The sequence below is a fragment of the Salmo salar genome, chromosome ssa03 (genome assembly GCF_905237065.1).
Source record: "Salmo salar chromosome ssa03, Ssal_v3.1, whole genome shotgun sequence".
NCBI classification, from domain to species: domain Eukaryota; kingdom Metazoa; phylum Chordata; class Actinopteri; order Salmoniformes; family Salmonidae; genus Salmo; species Salmo salar.
The window spans coordinates 22251547-22272501 of NC_059444.1; the positions used below are offsets into that span (position 1 = coordinate 22251547).

A 20955-nucleotide genomic window follows, 5' to 3' on the forward strand; every position below is an offset into this window, starting at 1 on the left:
GTCTCTGGTCTCTCTGGTGTTTTAGATCTCTAGGTCTCTGGTCTCTCTGGTGTTCTAGATCTCTAGGCCTCTGGTCTCTCTGGTGTTCTAGGTCTCTGGTCTCTCTGGTGTTCTAGGTCTCTAGGCATCTGGTCTCTCTGGTGTTTTAGATCTCTAGGTCTCTGGTCTCTCTGGTGTTCTAGATCTCTAGGTCTCTCTGGTGTTCTAGATCTCTAGGTCTCTCTGGTGTTCTAGGTCTCTGGTCTCTCTGGTGTTCTAGATCTCTAGGCCTCTGGTCTCTCTGGTGTTCTAGATCTCTGGTCTCTCTGGTGTTCTAGATCTCTAGGTCTCTGGTCTCTCTGATTTTCTAGATCTCTAGGTCTCTGATCTCTCTGGTGTTCTAGGTCTCTTGTCTCTCTGGTGTTCTAGGTCTCTGGTCTCTCTGGTGTTCTAGATCTCTAGGCCTCTGGTCTCTCTGGTGTTCTAGATCTCTAGGTCTCTGATCTCTCTGGTGTTCTAGATCTCTAGGTCTCTCTGGTGTTCTAGATCTCTAGGTCTCTGGTCTCTCTGGTGTTTTAGATCTCTAGGTCTCTGGTCTCTCTGGTGTTCTAGATCTCTAGGCCTCTGGTCTCTCTGGTGTTCTAGGTCTCTGGTCTCTGGTCTCTCTGGTGTTCTAGGTCTCTAGGTCTCTGGTCTCTCTGGTGTTTTAGATCTCTAGGTCTCTGGTCTCTCTGGTGTTCTAGATCTCTAGGCCTCTGGTCTCTCTGGTGTTCTAGGTCTCTGGTCTCTCTGGTGTTCTAGGTCTCTAGGCATCTGGTCTCTCTGGTGTTTTAGATCTCTAGGTCTCTGGTCTCTCTGGTGTTCTAGATCTCTAGGTCTCTCTGGTGTTCTAGATCTCTAGGTCTCTCTGGTGTTCTAGATCTCTAGGTCTCTCTGGTGTTCTAGGTCTCTGGTCTCTCTGGTGTTCTAGATCTCTAGGCCTCTGGTCTCTCTGGTGTTCTAGATCTCTGGTCTCTCTGGTGTTCTAGATCTCTAGGTCTCTGGTCTCTCTGATTTTCTAGATCTCTAGGTCTCTGATCTCTCTGGTGTTCTAGGTCTCTGGTCTCTCTGGTGTTCTAGGTCTCTGGTCTCTCTGGTGTTCTAGATCTCTAGGCCTCTGGTCTCTCTGGTGTTCTAGATCTCTAGGTCTCTGATCTCTCTGGTGTTCTAGATCTCTAGGTCTCTCTGGTGTTCTAGATCTCTAGGTCTCTGGTCTCTCTGGTGTTCTAGGTCTCTGGTCTCTCTGGTGTTCTAGATCTCTAGGCCTCTGGTCTCTCTGGTGTTCTAGGTCTCTGGTCTCTCTGGTGTTCTAGATCTCTAGGCCTCTGGTCTCTCTGGTGTTCTAGGTCTCTGGTCTCTCTGGTGTTCTAGATCTCTAGGTCTCTGGTCTCTCTGGTGTTGTATCATCGTTCAAGGTTTGAGCAAGAAACAATACATGATATGACATGCAAGTAGCTGTGTTTGGAAATACAATACTGTAGTCTATCATATATCAGATATTGCAATCAAGGTATTGCTACATTGGACATTATAGAGAGGAACATGACAATGTTCTTGTGTGAGTGATTTTCGATTGTATTATATAATATAACATTTGATTTAGTTTGTGGTCTGATTTCTGGGTGTGAAGGCCCTCATGCTGATAATGAAAACTAGCCGTATAACCCTTTGCTAAATGCATGGAAATTCTGTCCTCGGTCTGGTGTAGTGTGTTTTTGTATGTGTGTGTTTTTGTGTGTGTGTGTGTGTGTGTGTGTGTGTGTGTGTGTGCGTGCTCTCAATTCCACCTGATGCCTTGAAATACAGATGAAACACAGGCGCCTTAAAAGCTAAAGAAAAAATCCTGTTCACCGTGGCACCCAGCTGTCTCCTCAATCTAAACATTGCACCACGTGTGTCCCAAATGGCACCCTGATATTTCCTATATAGTGCATTGCTTTTGACCAGAGCCCTGTGGGGAATAGGATGCCATCTGGGACACAGACTCCAAATTACTATCCTCCTGGTTGGCCCAATACAGCAGATGTTAATAAGAGGCCAAGTAGCAGCAATGTTCCAGGAGGAAAAATGAAGAAGTCTGATGATTCATACTGCTATTCCACTGCCCAGCATTTGATCAGAGCAATCTTCTTTGAAGAAAGCTGAACCAGAGATAAGCCCCGAAAAAAGAGCAATCAAACTCACAAATGACCCATTAATTTAAGGTCATTTCAATAATCCTCCCAACAGTAATTCTTATTTGGCAAACTGACTGTAGTTAAATTGCTGGCCACAATTCCCTACGATTCACTTGCTTCATTCAGATTGAGGAATGACCTCGAACAGCCTATTGTGCTCTCTGCGCTCTATTCTATTGGAGGTTATCTAAGAGGCCCCACTGGTCTGGATCACAGAGCCACCGGTGGCACTCTACTGATCTCCATATGAAAATAAAACTCCTACTTTCTTAAATATTTAATACACTAAAATGTTTTCCTCTAACCGAGTGGCCATTAATCTGGGAAATTCACCAACTGTACTCTCACCCAAGCCTTTCCCCCGGTTTGTCCATGTTAAGGCCAAGTCCAATCTTTCGGAATGGAAAATTCATCTTCTCTCACTATGAAAAATAGAAAGAACACATGTTTCCTCTATGACTTGTTTCACACAGAGAGTTCAGAACTTTTGCAATGCCTGCAATACTGTAGTGAAGCCAGGAATCCTTGAAATTGGTGGAGGGGCAAGAAGTACCAAATGATGCCCCTGCCATTACCAATACAGTGCAAGCTCTTTGGGAACCCCCTTCTGGGATGTAACCTCTAGTCCGAGTGCCAGTCTGTTTATGCTATAATGCCAACTCCTTGTCACTCCTTCTGTTTGGCTTGACAATGAGAGAGGTCACCTAAATATTAATTGGCTTTCATCAAGCCGTCCACTCAAGAAAAAGCTGTAACATGGTTCAGGTTATCAGTCAACCTACCAGGGTATTTTTAAACATCACAGGAATGAAATTGATCTTTACCAATGCTGCAGAAATCTGCTCCAAAGCAGTATCCAAATCCATTGGATGTAGAGTAGTGATCATAATATAGTAGTCATATCTAGAAAAAACGAAGTTCCAAAGGCTGGGCTTAATATAATGCATATGAGGTCATAAAATAAGTTTTGTAGTGATTCCTATGTTGAAGATGTAAAGAATATTTGCTGGTCTGTGGTGTGTAATAAGGAGCAACCAGACACTGCACGTGACATGTTTATGAAATCTCTTATTCCAGTTACTAATAAGCATGCACCCATTAAGAAAATGCACAACCGATTGGTAAATGTACTGTAAACTGAGAAATCATGTTACTAAACTGAACAAAAAGGAGAAACTGTACTATGAAACAAACATAAAAGATATAAAGGGCTCTATTTTAACAAAACTAACACAATGGTAAATCTAAGCACAGGAGGTAGCATTATAGGTTCAGGGGTGAGTCAAATGTATTTTTGCTATTTTCACTTTCACAATAATCGGCTCATTTGCTGGCATTGGCGTGAAAGGGCTGGGTTTTGATACATTTGTGGGTTTGTCGAGGATTGGCCCCTCAAAGGCCAATCAGAATGTGCTCCATCCCAAAATATGTGGTTGCTTCAAGTTGTGTACTTAGTCTTTTATTTTTGCTAAATACATGAACTTGAATCCATTTGCAGTCCACATTGTTCTAAGTAATTACATGGCTTCAATAGCATTCACACTGATATAGGGGCTAAGCCTACTCTAAATTTCATTATGGCTGAGCATGGACATGGAAAAACATTTGGCAATAAGCAAGATTAAATGATTGATTGATAAGGCCTAAAAAGAGAACAAATAATTCTAATCAAATTCTAAACAAAATAACAACTAGTTTTAAATAGGCAATAGTATGTCACACTTAAGGGAACCAGCATTTCTCCCTCTGGGCATATAATATTAAAACAACACAGATTATGGAGGGTTTTATGCACCTCCAAACTTTTCACAGTTGCTGGACAAAGATCCAGTATATTTTGATAGGGGGAATGTCCACTCACCGTTATACTGCTCCCAAATAGGCCTGTTTAATGAACATAATCTGAACCCTTTTACAGATCAGATAGCATTCACACATCTCCAGAAGTTGCATTGCAAGCACGCCACGGACGTTGTCACCATAAAACCAGGAAAGTGAAATATTTTATTAAATTAGGTTGTAATAAAATTAAACGAAAAACAAGCAGGTTTTATAAAAACTATGTAAAATGTAATGATATCATAAAATCGTCAGGATAAAAAAGACACTCATTGCTGTTGAACCAGATTTCATCATAGTAGGCCTAAGGGAGGGCTCGGGTTTTGAACATATGAAACAGAAAACATGCAATTTTTACCGGTTGCAGAGACGAGGTTCACCGGTATTCACAGAGGTTGAAATCTTTCGTTTCATGACGGGCATAGATGTGTGAAGAGACAGACACACGCACATGATAACATAAGGACTATACACACACGTCCACATGGAGTTTGTGTTGTCCTGTAGATGTTTGGTAGTAGAGTAGTGGCCTGAGGGCACACACTTAATGTGTTGTAAAATATTATTGTATATACTGTGCATTCGGAAAGTATTTAGACCACTTATTCTAAAATGGATATATGTGTTCTTTTTTTTCTCATCAATCTACACACAATACCCCATAAAGACAAAGCAAAAACAGGGTTTTAGAAATATCACATTTACATAAGTATTCAGACCCTTTACACAGTACTTTGTTAAAGCACCTTTGGCAGCGATTACAGCCTTGAGTCTTCTTGGGTATGACGCTACAAGCTTGGAACACCTGTGTTTGCGGAGTTTCTCCCATTCTTCTCGACAGATCCTCCTAAGCTCAGTCAGGTTGGATGGGGAGTGTCACTGCACAGCTATTTTCAGGTCCCTCCAGAGATGTTTGATCGGGTTCTGGCTGGGCCATTCAAGGACATTCAGAGACTTGTCCCGAAGCTACTCCTGCGTTGTCTTGGCTGTGTGCTTAGGGTTGTTGTCCTGTTGGAAGGTGAACCTTCGCCCCAGTCTGAAGTACTGAGCGCTCTAGAGCAAGTTTTCGTCAAGGATGTCTCTGTACTTAGCTCCGTTAATCTTTCCCTCAAGCCTGACAAGTCTCCCAGTCCCTGCTGCTGAAAAACATCCCCACAGGATGATGCTTTCCTTCCGCTTGGCATTCAGCCCAAAGAGTTCAATCTTGGTTTCATCAGACCAAAGAATATTGTTTCTCATGGTCTGAGAGTCCTTTAGGTGCCTTTTGGCAAACTTCAAATAGTGTGCCTTTTACTGAAGATTGGCTTCCGTCTGGCCACTCTACCATAAAGACTTGATTGGTGGAGTTCTGCAGCGATGGTTGTCCTTCTGGAATGTTCTTCAATCTCCACAGAGGAACTCTGAAGCTCTGTCAGAGTGGCCATCAGGTTCTTGGTCACCTCCCTGACCAAGGCCCTTCTCCCCGATTGCTCAGTTTGGCCGGATGGCCAGCTCTAGGAAGAGTCTTGGTGGTTCCAAACGTCTTCCATTTAAGAATGATGAAGGCCACTGTGTTCTTGAGGACCTTCAATGCTGCAGGAATGTTTTTGAACCCTTCCCCAGATCTGTCCCTCGACACAATCCTGTCTCAGAGCTCTACGGACAAATCCTTCAATGTCATGGCTTGGTTTTTGCTCTGACATGCACTGTCGACTGTGGGACCTAATATAGACAGGTGTGTGCTTTTCCAAATCATGTTCAATTAATTTAATTTACCACAGGTGGACTCCAATCAAGTTGTAGAAACATCTCAAGGATGATCAATGGAAACAGGATACACCTGTGTTCAATTTCGAGTTCTTTATTTTTAATGCATTTGTAAAAATAAAACAGTTTTCACCTTCTCATTATGGGGTATTGTGTGTAGATTGATGAGGAAAATGTGTTTATTTAATCAATTTTAGAATAAGGCTGTAATGTAAAGAAATGTGGATAAGGGGAATGCGTCTGAATACTTTCCTAATGCACTGTATATTTATTGTAATGACCTTAATTTTGCTGGACCCCACGAAGAGTGGCTGTTGCCTTGGCAGCAGTTAATGGGGATCCATAATAAATACAAATGCAAAATGGCAGCAATGGAGTTGGCAAGAGCACAAACAGATCTGGGACCAGGCTTTGTAACCTCAACTTTGGCTGGAAAGCTTTTTCTTATAGTTATATTTGAAGGGTACTTATGGTGTGATGTTCAAACGTGCTGTATATTTTAGAATAATTAAAACAAGAACTGATGTGATATCAAATGTCATGCATGCGTGTGTGCGCGTTTTGAAGAACAATGAGCAATGGATAGTGTGAAGTGCAGGTGTAGAAGAGGTCGCTGCAGAACAGGAGCTCTCTCCGTGCTTTTAGAGAGAATTATTGTTTTAGTAAGATAATGTACATTTGGCCCTGCCTCAAACTGGGAGTGTTGGTGCATTGGTAGGTTGGTAGGGTCCTTGTCTGACGTTTTAAAGAAAGTCACTTTGTTTTTCACTAGACAGTGGTAAAAGGGTGGAAATCAAACATTTGACACATTTCCTGGGGAAACAATATTAGAGAGCAGATTCACACAGGTCCTTTTAACAGATTTCAATCTCTTTGAATCAACCTGTGAATCACTCTTTGAGCGGGTTGAAATGATTTAGCAGTAGAAGCACTTTTTTTCGCCCATCTCTACAGTACACTTTTGTGAGTCTGGAAAGGAGTCTCTAAATGTCTCTCAAAATGTCTCAATGATTCTGTACCTCTGCTTTTCCTACCTCTGCTCACGCAGGTCCTTTTAATGACATAGTAAATCCCTTTGAATCAACGTGTAAATCTTTCTTTGAGTGGGTTGAAATGATAAGCAGTAAGCACTGCACTCAGTACCTCCTCTCAGGGGAAGGCTCTTTTTGACAGTAATGCTTGGTACATGTTTTTCTCCCAAATGTTTTTTACCACTTTTGTGACTTTATCTTAATTTCTCTAAAGATAGAAAGCTGCTTTTGAAACTTTGAATCCCTGACTGTGAAAAGCCAACTGACGTGGAATCTTGACGTGTTGAAGGGTTGCACCCTCTATTGCCATTATAGTTCTTATCTGACCCTGCTGTACATCTATTAACATTTGAATGTCTTGAAAAACGATCTGGCCTTAATTGACCACTTAAATCGCTACGCTATACAGCCAGAAGATATTAGGGCCCAAGGCGAGACCCAGATGCAGACACGGGAGGCAGATGGCTTGAGTCTGATATTTATTATAATCCAAGGGGCAGGCAAGAGAATGGTCGTGGACAGTCAAAAGATCAAAACCAGGTCAGAGTCCAGGAGGTACAAAGTGGCAGGCAGAAAGGTCCGGCAGGCGGTTTCAGAGGCAGGCAAGGGTCAAAACCGGGAGGGCTAACAAAAGAGAGATAAGAAAAAGCAGGCGCACGGGAAAACCCACGCTGGTTGACTTGACAAGACGAACTGGCAACAGAGAGACAGGAAACAGAGGGATAAATACACCGGGGAAAATAAGCGACACCTGGAGGGGGTGGAGATAATCACAGGAATAGGTGAAACAGATCAGGGTGTAACAGAACAGGACTGGCAACCCCTCGGAGCCTGGTTCCGCTCTAGGCTTTTTCCCTGCTTTCTAGGGGATTTTTCCTAGCCACTGTGCTTCTGCCTCTGCATTGCTTGCTTGCTCTTTGGGATTTTAGTCTGGGGATCTGTAAAGCACTTTGTGACAACTGCTGATGTGCTTTATTAAATACATTTGATTGATTGATAAAATTGAAGGTCTTGGATGTGCTGATGCATGCCAGTCTCATGGAAGAATGGTTTAGTATTTGTAATGATATGTTTACCTGCTGAGGATGTTTAAAAACTATTACAACCTATAATCTGTCCTTCCTTATTATTCATTTGATGTTAGGATTAAGTACATTCTGAAAGTACACACAATGTTGATATTGCACATGACTTGCACATGTTCTTTATTCTAACTTGTCTTCTATATATGTTGGTGAAGTAATTGCCCATAGTTTTTTTTACATTTCATTTAATTGAATATATACAGCTTTGATACTGCCAATGACTGTACTGTTTGTTCTCTCTCCTATAGCTGGTCTTCTTTATGGTGGTGAAGACTCTGTACACCCTGGGCCACAGTTTGTCTTTGATCGCCCTCACAACCGGGAGCGCCATCCTCTGTGTATTCAGGTGAGCGTTAGGATGCATCCCAAATGGCACCCTATTCCCTATATAGCGCACTACTTTTGCCAAGGGCCCTGGTCATAATTAGTTCTTAATATACGAAATAGGGTGGCATTTGGGACACAACCTTAGTTACGTACAGTAGAGAACACCCTCTGTTCAGAGCAGCAGGGTATTGGATCAACACACCAGAGATCCTCTGATTAATAATTACCTCTGCCACCCCCTCTATAGAAAACTACACTGCACGAGGAACTACATTCACCTCAACCTGTTCTTTTCCTTCATCCTGAGGGCGGTGGCGGTCCTTGTGAAGGACGACATCCTCTTCTCTCGCAGCAATCAGTGTTCTGAGCTGCCTTCACTGGTGAGCCAGGATGTTTATCAGCCTGCATATCTCTGGTTCTTATAGTCCATTCACAAATCAGACTGATATGTATTTCTATAGATTGGTTGGAAACATGTTTCTTTCACTTCTTTGAGATTGAGGAACAGAATTCAGTTTCCATTGGACACATGTTTTGGTTATTGTACCTTCAGTTCACTCTGATTATGTTTGTGTGGGTATACTTTAGAAATGTGTGTTTTCCACTTCTTCGTGTATCAGAATAAGGACATGGAATTCAGTTTCCATATGGACACACACGTTTGTTCTTTGTGTTGATTGTCCAGTAATTTCTCTTTGTATAGCAGCACAAGTGATGTACTACAATGTTGTTCCAGATTGGATGCAAGGCGAGCCTGGTGATTTTTCACTACTTTATCATGGCCAACTTCTTCTGGTTGCTGGTTGAGGGCCTCTACCTCCATATGCTGCTGATTGTCATCTTCTCTGAAAATAGGCACTTCATTGTTTATCTTCTCATTGGCTGGGGTAAGCTACTTAAGCAAAAGGTCCCGAGGGGGTGTGGTATATGGCCAATATACCATGGCTAAGAACTGTTCTATGCACGACGCAATGCGAGTGCCTGGACGCCGTGGTATATTGGCCATATATCACAAACCCCCGAGGTACCTTATTGCTATTATAAACTGGTTATCAATGTAATTAGAGCAGTAAAAATGTATGTTTTGTCATACCCTTGGTATAGGGTCTGATATACAACGGCTGTCAGCCAATCAGCATTCAGAGCTCGAACCACCCAGTTTAGAATTAAGCAATAAGGCATGAGGGTGTCACGTCCTGACCATAGAAAGCTCTTATTTTCTATGATAGAGTAGGTCAGGGCGTGACAGTGGTTTTTTTCTAGTTATTATTTTCTATGTGGGGTTCTAGTTTAGTTTTCTATGTTTGGGTGATTTGTATGATTCCCAATTAGAGGCAGCTGGTAATTGTTGTCTCTAATTGGGGATCATACTTAAGTAGCTTGTTTTTCACTTGTGGGTTATGGGATACTGTTTATGTGTAGTTTCATTGTAGTCACGGTTCGTTTATTCTTTATTTGTTTTGTATTTTTCAAAAATGTCACTTTCTAATAAATTATGTGGAACGCTATTCACGCTGCGCCTTGGTCCAACCATTATTATTATGACGAACGTGACAGAGGGGTTGTGTTATATGGCCAATATACCACGGCTAAGGGCTGTTCTTATGCACAACGCAATGTGGTATACGGTCTAATATCCAACAGCTTTCAGTCAATCAGCATTCAGGGCTCGAACCACCCAGTTTATAATCATGAATATATACTGTGTGCAAAGTATCAACAACAGTGAGGAACATACAGTACATTCAATCCATTTATACTTTCAGATGTATTCTCCTCTCTGTTTCAGGAATCCCAACAGTGTTTGTTTCTGCATGGGCTATTGCAAGGGTTTATTATGAGGATACTGGGTGAGTTACCTTGGAAATCATAAATGTATATGATTGATGTGTTGGATTCTTTTCCTATGTGATTGCCAGACTGCTGTTTGTCTTGGTTTGCATGTTATAATTTGTGACTTCAGATTCATGTGATTATCAAATTAATCAAGTATTTGGCAACCTTTATCCTTTTGATTTAATGCTCAAATCATTTTGACCAGTACAATGTGCTGTGGTTAGGTTAGTATGGGCAGGGATGCATGGAACGTGTTTACTAATGTTCTCATATAGGTTTTTCCTATTTCTTCAGCTGCTGGGAACAGAATGATAACCCAATCCCAATGTGGGTGATCAATGTGCCCATAGGAATCTCCATCATGGTAGGTATCCAACATCTATCCTGACCCATTGCTGCTGCTGTAATTCCCTTTACCATATGCAGCATCCAACTGCTGCTATATCCAGGCATTAACTAAACAGGTGTCCACTAGATAAGTAAATGTCATACAGAGGATGCGTCCCAAATGGCACCCATTACCTATATAGTGCATTACTATTGACCAGAGCCTCATGGGCCCTGCTCAAAGGTAGTGCACTGCAAAAGAGAATAGGTTTCCATTTGGGATGCAGACAGAGAATATTCAGATCTGTCAATCTAGCGCATACTGGGAGCTGATAGGACTGTAATAGCAAGAGCATGCTACATTTATGTAGTTACTCTGCATGCATGTGAATTAATGCAGTTCCTGGATATAATTCAAGGTTGATCCTGGCTTTATCGACATTTCTCCTGTCCAAACATAGTTATTTACAGCAAGTGATTTATATGTAATGGCTTCTACAGTTTCCTCTTATCTGATTGCATCACATTTCCCTCAAATGTAAACCATTACTGGTCATAGATTACCTAAATGCCCTTCAAAAGCAATGCAGTGAACAAATTTGACTAAATATACAAATATGTGTCATATTTATATGATAATATATTATATATCATGTCTGTTGACTGGCTTTCCAGGTGAACTTCCTCCTGTTCATCAGTATTATAAGAATCTTGGTTCAGAAACTGAGGTGTCCTGATGTGGGTGGCAACGACCAGTCACAATACAGGTATGTGCTGTTGTACCCAAGTAGGCATGTGTTACTGCACTCAGGCAAAAGACAATGAGTACTCAACAATGGAGTGTATCAACATTCCTATGTCACAACACTTAAATGCCACAGTATACAATTGCATGCCACTGACATGTGGTATTTTAGTTGCCTTCTCAGGCCAAAGACATGCAGCCTGAAGGTGTTCTATAGTGCAGACTGCAGAGTGACACAAGATTCAGGCTAGCTATAAAGGTGGTCATCACAGCACGCCTTTGCCTTCAGGGAGAAATATTCCCATCTGGTCAGCGAGGGGATTTAAGGGATAAGAGGCAGGTGGTGATGCTAAAACTGGATGAGCTGGTGTCTACTGCTACAGCATAATCCACCTCAGTGCTAAGAATCACAGGTTGGCACTTGGCAGTCAGTATCCCTTAACGATTTAGGAGGCATTTCAAATGCCACCTTATTCCCTACAGGGCCCAAAGGGCTCTGGTAAGAAGTAGTGCACTATATAGGTAAAAGGGGGCCATTTGGGATGCAGACTTTACTCTCACTGCAGCACAAAGCCATCCCTGAGTTCAGACCAGTCTGCTGATGACTATCTGCTTCCCTGAAAACCTTCTGAGGAAATTCTCAGCAGCCAGAAGGGTAGCATCACCAAAACTGAGTAATTCACTCTGTAATCTGTGCAGTCTGTTGAGGTTTTAGAAAGGCTAAGATGCTGCCTCTTCAGAGAAATATATCCCTAAGGATATATGTAGATCTGAATGACTGCTCTTGTGGCAAAAGGCTGTGGAATGCTGGGTAAAAACTTAGATAAAGACTACGGTTTATTTTGGGTGCCCTTTTGTTGACAGGATATTCTCTATGCCGTTCTATACACATTGCACGTTATTGAGCTGCATATTTATGGGATTCTAGAGAAACTCCAGACATGCTTTATGTAAAGAGATCGTCAACATGGGAATGTGGAAATAAACCATGATGCCGGGTGTGATGTTGACCTGACATCAGTGGAGGCTTGGTGAGGGGAGGACGGCTCATAATAATGGCTGGAATGGAATGGTGTCAAACACGTGTTTGATACCATTCCATTCACTCCATTCCAGCCATTACACACCATTATTATGAGCCGTCCTCCTCTCACCAGCCTCCACTGCCTGACGTGCACTGGCACAGCCCCTTGTTGATTATCCCTTACGTATTCCATTGATGTGGATATGTACAAAAAAGCATGAGGACGCACACCCAAAATAGTTAGAGAAGTGCCAACTCAACAAAAAATGTAAAGTCGCATACATATATGCTCCCAATAATTTAAATTGGTAAACACCAACGTTTCGGCCATATAACCAACAATTATTATTATATTATACAGTATATTATTGAATATAACAGTGTGTAGTCGCTAGGTCCCCTGCATACAGTATCTGTAATATTGTGTGTGTTTTCAGGAGGTTGGCCAAATCCACTCTCCTGTTGATCCCTCTGTTTGGCATCCATTACGTTGTCTTTGTGTCTCTCAATGAATCCATGGCAGATTACAAAATCTTCTTTGACCTCGCTATCGGATCCTTTCAGGTAAAACTGATCATTTCTGCATAATTTAATCCTAATTAATATCTTCTGGCTATATTTGGCAGTTTTGTTGGGAATTGTTTGTGTTTTTGGTTCTCTCTCATTTGCGGGATTTTCTGTTGATGTTCTATTGGCAGGGCCTGGTGGTTGTCATCCTGTACTGTTTCTTAAACAGTGAGGTAAGCCATTGTCTTTAAGCTCTTGACTTAATTGTTGTTTCTTTTCTTTCTGGAATTAAAGGGTTGCTTTGGACTAATGGCTCAATGAAGAAGACAAATAGCAGTGTAAATGATTAGTGAATCAGTGTTGACAGTGTCTTCCTTGGGTCAATTTGGGAAGAAAAGTGGGGGCTTTTATGAAAGCTATTTTGGAAAACAAGGTTTTAACTGATTAAGAGAAATGTTTACAGTCTAATTAGGGAGGTCTTTTATTAGCAGTTGCTAAACTTTGACATTTTAAATGTTGTCTGCTTTGTTTTCATTGTAGTAAATCGGCGAGGACAGGATTATATTGAAACATGATATAGTATAGCTATGAATTGACAGATGTCAACTAGTTTTCCCTTTGTGCTAAGAGATTTATCTTCCTACTTCAGGTTCAAGGGGAACTGAAGAGAAAATGGCAGAGTATATGCCTCAACTGCCATATGGCCAGAAACTACACCCAGCACAACACCTATGCCTCCAGAAACGGCTCAGAGAACATGGCTCAGTTCCAACGTAACTGTCGTGCCCAGTCCTTCCTGCAGACAGAGACTACTGTACTGTGAGGGCTGCGGGTAAAGAGGCATCTGTCTCCATTAAAACGCTATAAAACTCTGGTATTGGCCTAAATACACACTACAGCAAGCATAGGCTACAGTTGTGGGCACTAAAAAGTTAGGTTGGCCCACAGTATTGGCAGAACAATTACTGAAATGGCTCTAGGATCTTCTAATGAGTTTGTCTATTAAACCTGTACCCTTTATTGTGCCTGCAACTTATAGCAGATGTCGTAACAGGGTATTTTTAACAGATATGAATAAATTGGTCTGTCTGCAGTAATGTCAATGTTTTTAATTCATTGGTTAGTTTAAATAAACCTTTCATTAATGGATGCCAGGGAGAAGTGCTGTGCATGGCTAGTATACCTATCCCTCTCCCTATCCCTCTCTCTTTCCCTCTGTGATGAAATGGATTTCACACTGTGCTTAGTGACCTCATGCAGCCCTCCACCCATGTGTTCTGACACTAGTCTAAATGAACAATGTCTTTCAAGTTAATATCTGAGTCTCAAATGGCACCCTATTTTCTATATAGTGCACTACTTTTGACCAAAGCCCTATGGGCCCTGGTCAAAAGTAGTGCACTAAACAGGGAATAGGGTGCCATTTGGGACATTGACAATATCGGTTGAGTCACTTGTGATGACTTTCAGAGTGAAAAGAACTAAAGGTTAAGAGAGAGTTATGGATTCTAATTAACAATGGTTTCATCTTGACTGTCAAACATTGTATCTACTTTCGTAAATGTAAAATAACTGTAGCATAGATTTAGTTTTCTTCATGGTTCATTTGCTGTTTAAACATTTAAGCAATGTGTTGTCGAACTGAACTGGGGTTCTAGTAGATGTCATTTTGTCAAACATGATTACAAGGAGACTAGGATTGTCATGGCAAAGATGTATAGATAGATATAAAGTACGTACATTTGACATGTTGCTTTGTATTACCGTCGAGAGGATTAAAATAGATATAGAGACTTAAATGAGATAGTTGAGAACAAGTACAATATGAGCAGGTAGGAGAGGAGATGAATTGTAAAGGACCATTGTGTATATTAGAGGGTCTATTGACCTGCCGCAAAGTCTAAAGTACTGGTATGTCATTTTTGCTAAGATATTACTCAGCATTATTTTCTGCAAAGACACCATGAATGTCATACCACAACATGATTGATGAACAATCTCTTGTTAGTATTGTATCATGTGAATGTAATTTTCCTCTTTATCTTTTACAGTATGTTATGCTTTGTGTGTGTTAATTCCTCACTAAGACAACCAACCAAAGCCATCTCTGTAAGTTATATACCTATGCTGTCTATTTAAATTTTAACTCAAGGTATGAGTTCTGTGGTAGATCAATGCTCCTGTCTGGACTGCTATACACACATCCATCCGGCTGAACAAACTGACCCTGAACCAGACCGTGATTTCAGGTGCTTCGTGTAGATATGGAAGACTGATAGGAAATGACTGCTGATTACCTTGGCATTTCCCTCACAAAGGTGTTTCCACTGACAAGGTGACAATGCTTAGACTTGAGGTCATACTAGGAGACCTAGGCTCCAACACGGTCATCTTTTGTATTTCATGGAAAATCCTCCCAAGTGTACTATTATTCCCTGATCTACGAAGAGATTTCATATGTTGAGCGAACTCATGTATTTGCCATGTAGAATTCTGCCAGGATTGTGTTTTTTGCATGTTTGTCATTGATGTAGTAAATCAAAATGTTAACAGTGCCTAATACTTGCTATTTCATCTTTAGAGTTATTTTATTCTACATTCTGTTGCTGTCTCCTTCCCAAATGGCACAATATCCCCTACATAGTGCACTACTTTGTTAGTGGACAATATAGGGAATAGGGTGCCATTTAGGGTGCATCCTATGTGTATATTAAAGATCCAAGGAGATGGAGAAGTGGAGTAATATCTGTAATGTCATAGCTACCACAGTTAATGTGTTCATTTTGTGAACATTAGTGATGTATCCTTGTATTGATGAGCCTGAACACCAGTCTGTTTGTGGTTTCATGCCAACTCCTTGTCATGCCAAGTGTCATACGCATTGTCATTGGCTTTACATGGACCGCCATGGAGTTGGCAAGAGCACAAACAGATCTGGAACCAGGCTATGTATTGATGTCCTTATGAGAACAAAATTAGTTTTTGCCTTTATGGTTAAGAGATATTTCCATTAGCTGAATTCTCACCACTTTACAGTGGACATGTTCTAAGGTTGCATAACAAAAAGTTTTATATATTAGCAACATGCTTTTGAATGTTGCTTTGTTTAATGTCTGGTTATGTATGTTATGAGCACATGATGAATAAACTTGACCTTCAATATTTAACCTTTTTATGACTTACATATTGATGAGACTAGTTCCTTAAATAAATGTTATTATTGTACAGTAGAAATGTTCTCTGATTAAACCTTGGCCTTTTTGCTGGTTCATAGACGGTGTACTGTCAAAGCTCTAGCTTACTTTAGTTTCCAGGACTGTATCCCAAATAGAACCCCATTCCCTTTATTGTGCGTCAAAGTAGTGCACTATTTTTGGAACAGGGTGCCAATTGGGACGCAAGCCAGGATTCGGGGACGCTAGCTGAACGTGTCGCTGACTCTGAGACGAGGAGCTGTGATGATCTGAGCTGACAGAGTTGCTCCGGGGTGGAGGCAGCAGCACTAATTGGAAGAGAAGATGCTGTCCAAGAAAGAAACAACCACTGATCCACACTGGAGTCACTCTATTTCTCTACACATCCTGATTGTATTCTTGCATTTGGGATATGAGTGGATGGGATATGTGAATGAGTGGGTTTAATTACTTCTTCAAAAGGAGAATGGGTTCATTATGGGAAAATATTTTGGCAAAATATCTGAATCAAAGCTTTGATGAAGAATGCGAGGCCTCAGGCCAAATATCATTATTAAGCATACATTTGAGCCACATATGGAAACCTCTAACCTTAAAGGTAAGATGTAAACTCATAACAGTGAACTCATACTGGAGAAATTGGATAGAAAAAATGTAATGGGTGGAGCAGAGCACTTTTCTGCTCTTTTTCCTTTGTGACCGTCAGTCTAAAATGTATCTTCTTGTTGTACTTCATTCTCAAAGCTGTTGAGAAGCCTCCTTACAGCTTGAGTGAACCTCCCACATTACTGGCTACACTCAAGGATGTGGAGCAACAGAGACAAAACAAGAGGCTCCTCAGGAATGATTGCAAACAGGTAATGTACAGTTGGAGTCGGAAGTTTGCAAACACCTTAGCCAAATACATTTAAACTCAGTTTTTTACAAATCCTGCCATTTAATCCTAGTAAATATTTCCTGTCTTAGGTCAGTTAGGATCACCACTTTATTTTAATAATGTGAAATGTCAGAATAATAGTAGAGAGAATTATTTATTTCTGCTTTCATTTCTTTCATCACATTCCAAGTGGGTCAGAAGTTTACATACACTCAATTAATATTTGGTAGCATTGCCTTTAAATTGTTTAACTTGGGTCAAACGTTTCGGGTAGCCTTCCACAAGCTTCCCACAATAAGTTGGGTGAATTTTGTCCCATTCCTCCTGACAGAGGTGGTGTATCTGAGTCAGGTTTGTAGGCCTCCTTACCTGCACACACTTTTTCAGTTCTGCCCACAAATGTTCTATAGGATTAAGGTCAGGGCTTTGTGATGGCCACTCCAATACCTTGACTTTGTTGTCCTTAAGCCATTTTGCCACAACTTTGGAAGTATGCTTGGGGTCATTGTCCATTTGGAAGACCCATTTGCGATCAAGCTTTATCTTCCTGACTGATGTCCTGAGATGTTGCTTCAATATATCCACATCACTTTCCTCCCTCATGTTGCCATCTATTTTTGAAGTGCACCAGTCCCTCCTGCAGCAAAGCACTCCCACAAAATGATGCTGCCCCTCCCGTGCTTCATGGTTGGGATGGAGTTCTTCGGCTTGCAAGCCTCCCCTTTTCCCTCCAAACATAACGATGGTCATTATGGCCAAACAGTTCTATTTTTGTTTCATCAGACCAGAGGACATTTCTCCAAAAAGTACGATCTTTGTCCCCATGTGCAGTTGAAAACCGTAGTTTGGCTTTTTATGGTGGTTTTGGAGCAGTGACTTCTTCCTTGCTGAGCGGCCTTTCAGGTTATGTCGACATAAGACTCGTTTTACTGTGGATATAGATACTTTTGTACCTGTTTCCTGCAGCATTTTCACAAGGTCCTTTGCTGTTGTTCTGGGATTGATTTGCACTTTTCGCACCAAAGTACGTTCATCTCTAGGAGACAGAACGCGTCTCCTTCCTGAGCAGTATGACGGCTCCGTGGTCCCATGGTGTTTATACTTGCGTACCATTGTTTGTACAGATGAACATGGTACCTTCAGGCGTTTGGAAATTGCTCCCAAGGATGAACCAGACTTGTGGAGGTCTAGTTTTTTTGGAGGTCTTGGCTGATTTCTTTCGATTTTCCCATGATGTCAAGCAGAGAGGCACTGAGTTTGAAGGTAGGCCTCGAAATACATCCACAGGTACACCTCTAATTGACTCAAATGATGTCAATTAGCCTATCAGAAGCTTCTAAAGCCATGACATCATTTTCTGGAATTTTCAAGCTGTTTAAAGGCACAGTCAACTTAGTGTATTTAAGCTTCTGACCCACTGGAATTGTGATACAGTGAGTTATAAGTGAAATAATCTGTCTGTAAACAATTGTTGGAAAAATTACTTGTGTCATGCACAAAGTAGATGTCCTAACTGACTTGCCAAAACTATAGCTTGTTAACAAGAAAATTGTGGATTGGTTGAAAAATGAGTTTTAATGACTCCAACCTAAGTGTATGTAAACTTCTGACTTCAACTGTAAGAGGGGGAGGTGGCAAATACCATCACTCAAGCTTATCTGCACTTGAGGAAAAATGTTACAAGGATTACCACAAATATGGATGTTTTATTTCATCCTCTTCAAACTCAAATTCACAGACAAATTCCCCTCACTTAGAAAGTTGATTCTCAACTGCAGAGGCACAAGTTCTCTTCACTTAGAAAGTACTGTGCTATTCATAGTTCCAATATAGATGTTTTATGTTAAATAAGATACATCATTAAATGTATATGAATGTTGTTTAATTACCTGCATTTGGGTCACTGACAAAAATGTGTGTATTTTGGTTACTCCAAAGGGAAAACATTACTGTATTACAGAGGATGGAATTGTCTACTTGTAATGAAAATTGTATGATTAAAGGTTTGACTAAATGATTTCACCCTGAAAATGTATAACCGAGTGATTATAAGATGAAGGTACTAATGTGTGTGTGTGTGTGTGTGTGTGTGTGTGTGTGTGTGTGTGTTTGTGTGTGTGTAGGAAAAGTTTAATCTTAAGGATTTAGCAATTCATGGAGAAAGGGGAACTGTTAACAGACAGCAGACAACTTGTGACTACTGTGAAACTGATAACAGGAAGAAGGTCTCCCCACCCAGGGAGGGGAGAAACCGTTAGGCTTGCAGTAGATTATGGAACATGGGGCAGGATATGATAAGCAATGTATGTGATGGAGAAGACTTGTAAATAAGCATTGACAGTGTTAAAGAAGAGGGGGCATTTGTAAGGGGTATGACATATGGTATGACCAAATGTTAAGTATAAAAGGCTGTGTACATTGTATGATATTCAGAGCTCTCGTAAATAAACGTTCTGACCATTGTAGGCTGGGTCTCAGTCTGTTTCTTTCAACCGGAACCTTACACCTTCTGGTATACAAACTGAGTAGTTTAATTGAAGTTCGGTTTAAGAACATTGATAACTTCATTCCCGTAACAATTTGGTCCTTCGAGCCGGATCCCAAAATCTGTCCCTGTCTTCCTAAGGTAACACGCCGAAAACCGTGCACGGGCGGGTCATTGACTCGTAAATTAAAGACCTGTCCCCTGAAATTGGGGTTCCATAACAGGCCGGTAAATATCTAAGGTCGACAGAGACGGTGACGGAATCCGACCTACATTGTTTCCCCAGCCTACAAGACAAAGGTCAGTAAATCTTTATTTGCGCGGATTTGGGAGAATAATACCTGTATGATTGCATGTAGTGGAGAAGGGAGTTAGTGTAGTCTAGGTGTTAAACACCAAAATATCCGTTGGGGCAAACTAACCTGGTGACCTGTCTTTAGAATATTGTGTGGAGAACCCTGATATAGGTAGTATTCTATGCAATTGGAAGAGAGGAATTGGGTGTAGAGCCATCCTCGGCAAGGTGTAGGGGGGTCCGTAATGACCCTAGGTATCTGTGGCCACTACCAATGTAAACTATCTAATGTTGAGGCCTAACGGTTAAACTGGTCAAGATACATTGGACGGGCTAATGCTCTGAGATCTAACGGATAACTGATCTAGAGTATATTAGCGGGGAAGGTAGTCAAGATCTAACAGGGCGCAAAAATTGGTCTGACTATTCTATGGAAGGAGGGAGCACACACACATAGATTGTGAAAAGTGAAAAGCACGTACACAGAGATTGTGAGCATAGAGTGTGAGCACCCACATAGAGAGGAGTGATAAACACATAGATTGTGAGACACATAGAAGGTTTAAATTGAAACAGAGTAAAAGTACACACACATAGATTAAGGATAATAACAGATTGAAACACACGCATAGATTGTGCAACCTAATAACAAATAGTTATTGAATAACCATGGGTGGCAAATCCTCAAAGGAGGTGCAGGAATTAACGGGAGATGAGCGATACATGGAATTAAAAGATCAAATAAATATTTACTTCGATCCAAAGTGGAGGAAGAAGTATGAATTTGATGGAAGATTGGATGTAGAAAAATTGGGACTATTGGTAAGACAGATTCATAAGGCATGTGGAGAGAATGTGGACAAACAGCGAGTAGAGAGGTTGGAGACAACGAGGGTGAGGTTGGCCGAAGCAAGGAAGTGAGTAGAGGGTGAAAAGAAAAAGGAAGTTACTAAGAAGGTAGAAGTAAGTAGCCCAGAACAGATAACAACTCCCTCGGCCCCTCCAGAGGCACTGCATGTACCCAAATTATACCCCTCCCTGGCCGAACCAGGCATGGAGAGCGAATCCTGATGACGAGGTGGTGGTGGTGAGACGGAGGCAGCCCGACCAGGTGCCGCCCGTTCCGCTGCTACCACCCCCATATGCGGGACCTCAGGGGGCCGAGGGAGGAAGAGAGGAGGAGAAACAGGGAGAAGGACAGGATCTAGCAACCTTATTGAGAAAGTGGATAGAGGTGGAGAAAGGGAGAAAGCCAAGAAAGGTGAAAGGAGGGAGAAAGGGAAGAGAGCGGGGTCGCGGGGTTGCACAATCTACAGCTCTCAGCAGACTCGATTCCCATAACCGGAGTCCAGAGGGAGATAGTCAAGAGGAAAGTGGAGATGATTCAGAATGGATAGAGGAGAAGGAGGGGACAGACAGTCAGTATCCTCTAATTGCTCTAC

General features: G+C 41.4%; 1 protein-coding gene across 1 annotated transcript in view; it reads left to right on the forward strand.

The window, feature by feature from the left end:
• LOC106599477 (vasoactive intestinal polypeptide receptor 2) overlaps positions 1-15844 on the forward strand; it is a 45621-nt gene extending 29777 nt beyond the window's left edge. The window contains exons 5-13 of the mRNA XM_014190730.2: positions 8145-8242; positions 8471-8603; positions 8960-9110; positions 10013-10073; positions 10354-10423; positions 11062-11153; positions 12593-12719; positions 12854-12895; positions 13312-15844. Coding sequence (XP_014046205.1) covers positions 8145-8242; positions 8471-8603; positions 8960-9110; positions 10013-10073; positions 10354-10423; positions 11062-11153; positions 12593-12719; positions 12854-12895; positions 13312-13485 — 948 coding nt within the window. The 3' untranslated portion in view covers positions 13486-15844. The remainder of the gene's footprint in view (positions 1-8144; positions 8243-8470; positions 8604-8959; positions 9111-10012; positions 10074-10353; positions 10424-11061; positions 11154-12592; positions 12720-12853; positions 12896-13311) is intronic.
• Positions 15845-20955: the final 5111 nt, after the last annotated feature.